We start from the raw sequence: 8669 nt of genomic DNA on the forward strand, positions 1-8669 counted from the left end.
ATACAATAGACAACTCCTCCAAAATCATCTTTGCGCAAACAAATGTCTCTCCACATGACTCTTTGCGCAAACACGAGTCAACATAAAACAAACGGTTCTAGAAGCCCTTTGCTACTTACTGACCAAAAAAACCAAGAATAGTTTCAATATTTTTAGTTTTCAATTTTCTTATACCACAATTTTATTTTTTAAATAATTTTTTAACAATTCCAACCTATCAATCTAAAACTCAAGAATTTAAGTCAAATTTTAAATTATGCTACAAATTAATATGTTGAAATAAATAAAATTTAGTGTGAACACAACCTTTGTCGGTATTAGAATTTTCTTGTAAGATACTGTATAAAGTAAGATAGGGTAAGATATGTTACTTCAACTTGTGGGCACACACTGCGTTTGGCGATAAAACTGACTTTATGACCACAACGATTCTGACAATGAATAGTATATAGAAATTTTTTTGCTTATTATTTATATCTCACAAACAAGATCAAGGAAAACAACTTGAGATTTTTCTTTAGCATTTCAAGTGTAGTTATAAACTAGAAAAAATGGCTGAAACAAAGTTGAGCAGCGTGAAGGATAAAAGATGGTCACTAGAGGGTATGACTGCATTAGTGACAGGAGGAACTCGAGGCATTGGGTAATTTCGTTATCTTTACTCTTAATGTCAAACTTAGAATGTAGATTTATATTTCTCTTTTAAAATTTATCTTTAACTAAATATAGTATAGGATGTTAAAATCCAAACTGAATAAAATAAAAATAAAAAATGCATTTAAAAAATTTAAAAATCACCTAAATTTGGATAATTTGGATGAGTTTTGATTCTCTTTTATAAAAACACTTATATAAAATTAGATTTTTGATTTATTTTTCAAAATCGATTTAGTTTGAATCGGAATGGATGGATATATTTTAATTTTTTTTATTAGTATAATATACTACGTCAACTTATTTTACTTAATATTTAATTCATTTTAATACAACAATTTATTAATTTAATTTATAATTTATTTTTATTATTCAATTATTTAAAACATAATCAATCGTTTTTATTTTGTAATTTTGAAATTTAATATAGTATAAGTCGTATATTACTCAAATCTATTGTTTTATAGTATTTTAATAATATTAATAAAGATATATAATTTATAATTTAGATATTCAAATATATTTTTAAATTAAATCTATAAAATTAAATAAAATCAAATAAGATTTTTTTTAACTAATCGGAATCAATGTTAAATTTATCTTTAAATTGAACGAATTTATTTTAAAAAATAATCCAAATCACAACACAAACATCTTCAATAAAACTTTGGGTAATTTATATATATTAATTAAATTTAGTCACTTAATTTTATGTCATATTTGTCTTCTAAACTTTTTGTTACTAATTTAATATTTTTAAATATTATTCTTTTTACTCGTTTCGAGTAGTAGGTGGATGACTAAGTTGATTTTTATTAATTTTATGTATTAAGTGTTAGATAATATTTATTGAGTCTTTTATTATAATTAATTTAAAGTTTAATTTACTTAATATTTTATAAATTATTTTTATGTTTTTCAATTCTTATGTTTTTTTTCACTAGTCATTTTACTCTATTTGTTTTTTTTATTTCTATTGTTAACATAATATCAGATAATTTTGATAAAACGATAATTAGTATTATCTTAAACTCTAAAAATGACAATTAAAAACAATAATTCTTTACTAAAAAGTGATATTAAAAAGAATACAAAGAGTAATTCATTTGTTTGAAAGTTATTTCTTTTTATGACTGTTCAACTCTCAAAGTGTTGATTGTCTTTCTCATAATTATCATGTTAGTTGTTTTGGTTTGATTTATTATTCGACAAACTCTCAATCTGTCATGTTAATGTAATGTGAGTTTGAGAAAATTAAATTTGCAAATTTTTTCCACATTCGCACAATCAAGATAATAGTGACTGTTTAATCTCAATTGGGCTGTTCCAAAAAAGCAGATTTAATTTTTTAAAAATGATCAATTATAAGGGTGTAATCTCAAGTATTGAGATATATAAATTTACACCAATTTTATAAGGGTGTAAAAATATGGTATATTATATCTGTTTTAGCATATAATCAATGTAAATTATTAAATATTTATAATAAATTTCAAAATATTGATATTCAATTTCAAATATAAATAGTGTAAAATGTTAAATATTCCCAGTATTTTCAACATAAGATTAGTTGCTTTGTTTAATTTTTATTCATTTTGTTTTGATGTATGTTTAATTCGAATTAATAAATAAGTTTTGATCAATTATATATTTAATTTGTAATTTTTGTGTGATTGTTATAGATTCGAATAAATAGGTAATTCCAAATATTTTAGTTTTTCGTTTTTTAATATTTTATTATTTTGTGTGCTATTAAATCTTGCGAGTTTGTTCATAAAACCATCTTTTATCATTATTGACGTTGCATTTATCTAGTCTAAAAGTTTATTCTATATATCAAATGAAAATGAAAATATTTTTTAGCAAATAAAGATTTTTTTTTATGAATTGTTACTATATGTTATATGTTAAGATTATCTTATTATTGTAATTTATGTTGTAATTATGTTAGATTTAATTATTTTTATGTGTAATTATTTTATTTATTTTCTTTATTCGCAATCCTATATTATAAATAGGAGTTTTTATTTGTATTTGAGATATATATCGAATACACAAAAATATTAATATATTTTTGAGTTTTTAAATGGTATCAAAGAGCTTAAGTTTTTAATCTCTTTCTCCTTCTGAGTTTTTTTCTTCAGTAGCAATCTTTATGCTGCTTCCCCTTGTAAACAAAGGGAATTCTTTCACTGTTGAGAAATTGTAATCGATGGGAGTCCTTGCCTGTACTTGTGTTTTGTTTTTTATTAAATTTTATTGTGCTACAATGGAGAAATATGAGGTTATTCGTCCATTTACCATAATTCTCTATGGCTCTAGTTATAATCAATGGACTAAAATAATAAGCGGATTCTTGAAAGGTCATCAATTATGGCGATACGTGACAGACAATAAAAAGTGTCCGACGAGAAGTGTCAGTGAAACTTCAAAGGCTTATGCTGATAAATTAGAGGAATGGGACATCAATAATCATCAAATCATTACTTAGTTTCTGAATACCTCCATTATGAGTATTAATCTGCAATTTGGGCACTTCGAGAATGCCAAAGCGGTATAGGATCATTTAAAACAATGTTATATTATCTCTGATTTATCATATCAATATCAATTATTGAAGGATCTTAGTAATTTGGAACAATAATATGGTCAACTTGTTTATGAGTTTTTAGCACATATGGAAGTTATTTGGAATTAGTTAACCTCATGTGAGCCTTCTTTGAAAAATGCTACTAACTTAAAAACATATGAGACCCATAGCAATCATATTCGCCTTATTCAGATTCTGATGGCTCTCACTAATTATTATGAACCAGTTCGAGATTCCTTGTTGCACCAAAAACGCTTTGCGTACACTAGAGAATTCTTTCCTTGTCTAAATATGAAGAAACTAGATTGGGACTTGTTAACCAACAAGTTGATAATTCCTTTGCAGTTACATATAAGCCTACCAAATTTTGTCGTCGTTTTCATAAGTCTGATTATTCTTTTTTCGGTTGTCCCATAGTTGAATGTTACAACTGCATGAAAAATGGTCATATTGCTTCAGATTATTGTCGATAATGCAAGACAGTCGAACACGTAATTCAGAACTATCCCACTTGTCCTCCACATTCTAATCAGAATAGAAATCAACCTTGTCCCAACTCTTCAAGGTCTGCATTTGCAACTACTACTGCCATCAATAAATTTGTAGAGTCCTCTCAGTCAATCTTTTTCGTCATAGATCTTAAGTCTCTTCTTAGACAACTTTTTACTTCTAGTAATACTTATGTTGCTCTTTCGACCACACCGGGTAATTCTAAATGGTATTTTGATTATGTCTGTTGTAACCACGTGACATCCGCATCTAATTTATTTTCTACCCTATCTAAAAATGAAATGACATATTCCATTCACACTGCTGATGGGACTTTTATGAATGTAAGCCACATGTTTTATCTCCCTGTCTAGTTTAAGTCTATATGACACATATCTCATTCCCAAATTAAATTTTAACCTTAACTATGTTGGCTAATTATATGATCTTGGTTATGAACTTACCTTTTTTCCCTCTAGATGTCATGGGCGGGATACACAGATGGGACAACTAAATGAGACTGGATGTAAGATCATAAGCCTATTTGATCTCACCCAACTGCATGTTCCTAACGAGTCTAACATTTGTGTCGCTTCCATATATTCATCCATTCAAAATTGGCATCGCCATCTTTCCCATAGTTCTGTTAGCAAATTACGTCCTCTAGTGTGCCAAGGTTATTTAGGATCTGTCACTAATGAGTCCTTTGGTTGTACTGCTTGTCAAACTTCTAAACAACCAAATTTATATTTTTATAAAAGTATTTCTATTTAAGTTGCACCATTGATTTTGTGAACTCTGATATTTGTGGACCTGCTCCCACACCTACTATGAGAAGTTCTCGATATTGTGTGTTATTTAATGATTATTATTCTCAGTTTACTTGGATATACATGATGAAAAATCGGTATGAACTTCCACAAATTTACATTAACTTTTCCAAAACGATTCAAGCACAAATTTCTAAAGGCATTAAAGTTGTTTGACGAAATAATGACATGGAATATTGTGACTCTAAACTCTTATCTTTTCTTGGTGAGCAGGGTACCTTGTCTGAATTTTCTTATTCGTAAACATCTCAACAAAATGGTTGAACTAAGAGAAAGCATCGTCACATTCTTGACTCATTATGTTCCATCCTTATATCAACCTCTTGTCCAGAATGCACTTAGGGTAAAGGAACTCTTACTGATGTCCATATTATCAATTATTTTGCTTCTTTTATCCTTGGTAATGTCTCCCCTTTTGAGGTATTTATCTCACAACACCATATTACAAGTCACTTAAGGTGTTTGGTTGTGCTTGTTTTGTCCTCCTTCAGCACCATGAATATACTAAACTCGAACCTCGTGCATGTCTATGTTATTTTCTTGGTTATGGAACTGAACACAAGGGTTATAGATGCTAGGACCTAATATCTCAGTGCATTTGCATCTCTCACGATGTTATATTTTGGGAACACATAATATTCTCTTCCTTGTCAAAAAATTTCTCAATTCCGTGCATTTCCATTCCTCTTTTTACTAACCCTGATGTCAATTACTTTTCTAGTGGCACATATATAGGTTCTGAGACATATGCATGTTTTTCTAGTGAGCTTTCAACCTCTTCTGATGTTCCATCCACTTATTGTGATGATGTTCTAGTTGTTGTTCTTGCACATATAACTAATGTGCTTCATCCAAGGGTAAGAAATCCTCCTACCTATCTTCGTGAATACAATTGTTTTTGTACTATGCTTCATCTTAATGAACCACATTCCTATAAGGAAGCCTCTACAAACCCACATTGACATCAAACTATACAAGAGGAATTACAGTCATTCGAGAGAAGCCTCACATGGGACCTTGTTGAACCTCCTTCTGATAAGCCTCTAGTAAGATGTAAATGGGTAAATAAAATAAATACTCTTTCTAATGGATATATTGAGTGATAAAAAGCATGTCTAGTGACAAAAGGGTTCACTCTAGAGTATGGTATTGATTATGAAGAAACATTTTCTCTTAGTGCACGTATCACCTCTGTTCAAAATCTTCTTGCCATTGCAAGCACTAAAAAATGGATACTTATGCAAATGGATGTCAAAAATACCTCCTTCAGGATATACCTACCAGGAAAATAAAGTGTGTCATCTTCGTAAGGCTCTATATGGTCTTAAGCAAGCACCTCAAGCTTGGTTTGCTAAATTTCACAATATTATCACTCTGATGGATTTCTCTTCCAATTTTCATGTCTCCTCTCTTTTTACTTAAAAAATCAATTAAGGATACGATTGTCTTACTTCTTTATGTTGATGACATTATTATTATTGGCCATAACTCTGTTTGAATTGAAGAGCTCAATAAACTCTAGTGTGAGCATTTTTAGATGAATGATCTTGGACCATTAAATTGCTTTTTGGGACTTAAGGTCTTATCTTCTAGTGATGGCTTACTTATCTCACAAGCTAAGAATGCTTCTAATCTTGTTTCTTGAGCAAGACTCACTGATTATAAAATTTAAAATACTCCTTTAGAACCTAATATCTGATTTACTTCTCAAGATGGTACTTTGCTTGGCAGCTCCTCTCTTTATCGGCAACTCGTGCGTAGCTTGATTTACCTCACAGTTACTAGACCAAATTTATCATATGTTGTTCATTTGGTTAGTTGACTCATGGTCTCTACACATACCACTTATTAGGTTATTATCCTCCGGACTATTCAGTATATTAAGGTAACCATGTTTTATGTTCTACACTACTCAGTTTCATCCTCATTGAATCTTATAGCATACTCATATACCGATTGGTCCATTGGTCCCAGTGATCGTTGATCTATCACATGCTTTTGTATTTTCCTTGGAGAATCTATTATTTCTTGAAGAAAAAAAGAAACAAACTTTAACATCCATCTCTAGCACTGAAGATGAATATCATGCTCTTGCTGATACGTCATCTGAGATATTATGGATTTGTTGGTTTCTTGCTGATTTAGAGACATCTCAACCTTCACCGACATATCTTTTTTGTTACAATGTTAGTGCCATTCAAATTCCCCACAATGATGTTTCCATGAGAAAACAAAATATATTGAAATTGATTGTCACTTCATTCGTCAGCATTTTCTCCGTGACGAACTTCATCTTATCTCCATAGGCCCTCTTGACCAACCTTCTGACTTGTTCATAAAACCTCATTCTCCTAGTCGCTTCCGAACTTTAGTTTTCAAACTCAAGTTGTTTACCACTTCGCCCAAATGAGTTAGAGGTGGATGTTACAATATATTATGATTGTCTCGTTATTGTAATTTATATTGTAATTATGTTAAGTTTAATTATCTTTTATGTATAATTATTCTATTTATTTCTTTGTCTGAAATCCTATATTATAAATAAAATATTTTGCTTATACTCGAGATATGTACCAAATACACAAATATATTCATATCTTCATGAGTTTCTACAAATTACGCATTAACTTTGATTTTTGTATTATGAATTAGGTACGCAATTGTGGAAGAGTTAGCAGAATTTGGAGCAGCAGTGCATATTTGTTCACGAAATGAAAATGATATTAACAAATGTTTGGAAGTGTGGAAAAGCAAAGGGTTTAATGTAACAGGATCAATATGTGATATACTCATTCATGAACAACGCAAGACATTAATGGAGAATGTTTCCTCTATTTTTCATGGAAAGCTCAATATTCTAGTATGATCTATTCAGGTTTTTATTCATTTATTTAATTATTTTTTATAACGGTAATTTATGTGAATGAAAAATTGTTAAACACATAGGTCAATAATGCTGCAAAACCTTCAATGAAGAAAATAATAGATAATAATGATGAAGATATAACAAGTATAGTTGGTACCAATTTTATGGCCGGTTACCATTTATGTCAACTTGCACACCCACTTCTAAAAGAGTCTGGATATGGAAGCATAGTGTTTACTTCCTCCGTTGCTGGTTTAAAAGCTATTCCTATTTTATCTGTTTATGCAGCAACTAAAGGTATGTTTTAGTTTCTTTAATAATTAAATATGAGCATAATATAAGATAAATCATATAAAATAACATATAAATTAATTTAGGTGCGGTGAATCAATTCACCAAAAACTTGGCATTAGAATGGGCAAAGGATAATATTCGTGCAAATGCTGTTGCACCTGGACCTGTCAATACTGAACTTTTGGGATCAATAATGGTATGAATTTGTTCATGTAACATATAAGACTATAGTGATAGTTTTAGCATGTCATTAAAGTTATGCCAAATAGGGCCTTCATTTTTCATATTGTACTAAATTTGATTATTGATTATTTGATAACTCTTACAAGGATATGGATATATAACATAGCATGCCATTAATGTAACAACTAATTTTTACAGGATGCTTCTGAAGGGGGTGGAGTTGTAGAGGGTATCGTGTCTCAAACTCCTATGGGTCGTATGGGAGAGACTAGAGAAATATCATCATTAGTTGCTTTTCTTTGTCTTCCAGCTGCATCATACATTACTGGACAAGTTATAGCTATTGATGGAGGTTACACTGCTTAGATCAATGCTATTGATATATTTCTCTAAAAAAAGATGTACGAGCATCTAATTCCCTAGACCAATAAATGTAATAATGTTTCCATCTTTCCTAATTTTTTAAGAATCTTGCTTGCATACGTTTTTGGTTGATCTCCATTACCATTAGTATGTTATAAAAAATATCAAAGGTTCAAGTACAACAATAAATATGATGTGTCAAGCAAAGAAATAATGACAATCAAACTAACACTACTAAAAAAAGTATATTTCATGACGATTGGAATAAGCATTTCAGCACGGGTGATGGTCCGTGGTAACGAAGGATTTGATAGTAAGTGATATACTTTCCATCATGGACAATCATCTTTGTCAATAAATTAGATATCATGCTACTTTTAACAAAGGTTGGAATGTCCAA

General features: G+C 29.7%; 1 protein-coding gene across 2 annotated transcripts; it reads left to right on the plus strand.

Moving 5' to 3' along the window:
* The first annotated feature begins 382 nt into the window (after positions 1-382).
* On the plus strand, positions 383-8364 carry LOC127127588 (tropinone reductase homolog). 2 transcript variants are annotated; one of them, XM_051056838.1, is made up of 6 exons: positions 383-643; positions 4777-4906; positions 7216-7423; positions 7510-7726; positions 7807-7919; positions 8105-8364. In XM_051056838.1, the coding sequence occupies exons 2-6, from the start codon at positions 4863-4865 to the stop codon at positions 8270-8272; spliced, it is 750 nt and encodes a 249-aa protein (XP_050912795.1). In that variant the 5' UTR covers positions 383-643; positions 4777-4862; the 3' UTR covers positions 8273-8364. The 2 variants fall into 2 exon arrangements, with proteins under 2 accessions (XP_050912795.1, XP_050912794.1); XM_051056837.1 differs by lacking the exon at positions 4777-4906.
* The last annotated feature ends 305 nt before the right edge of the window (positions 8365-8669 follow it).

Source organism: Lathyrus oleraceus, chromosome 3 (genome assembly GCF_024323335.1).
Source record: "Lathyrus oleraceus cultivar Zhongwan6 chromosome 3, CAAS_Psat_ZW6_1.0, whole genome shotgun sequence".
NCBI classification, from domain to species: Eukaryota; Viridiplantae; Streptophyta; class Magnoliopsida; order Fabales; family Fabaceae; genus Lathyrus; species Lathyrus oleraceus.

Excerpts from the sequence above, each read along its gene's own strand:
- LOC127127588 (XM_051056837.1), top strand. The coding sequence starts at position 552 with ATGGCTGAAACAAAGTTGAGCAGCGTGAAGGATAAAAGATGGTCACTA. Across the intron at positions 7,727-7,806 it reads TGTTTATGCAGCAACTAAAG|GTGCGGTGAATCAATTCACC; the intron begins GTATGTTTTAGT and ends AAATTAATTTAG. Across the intron at positions 7,920-8,104 it reads AACTTTTGGGATCAATAATG|GATGCTTCTGAAGGGGGTGG; the intron begins GTATGAATTTGT and ends TAATTTTTACAG.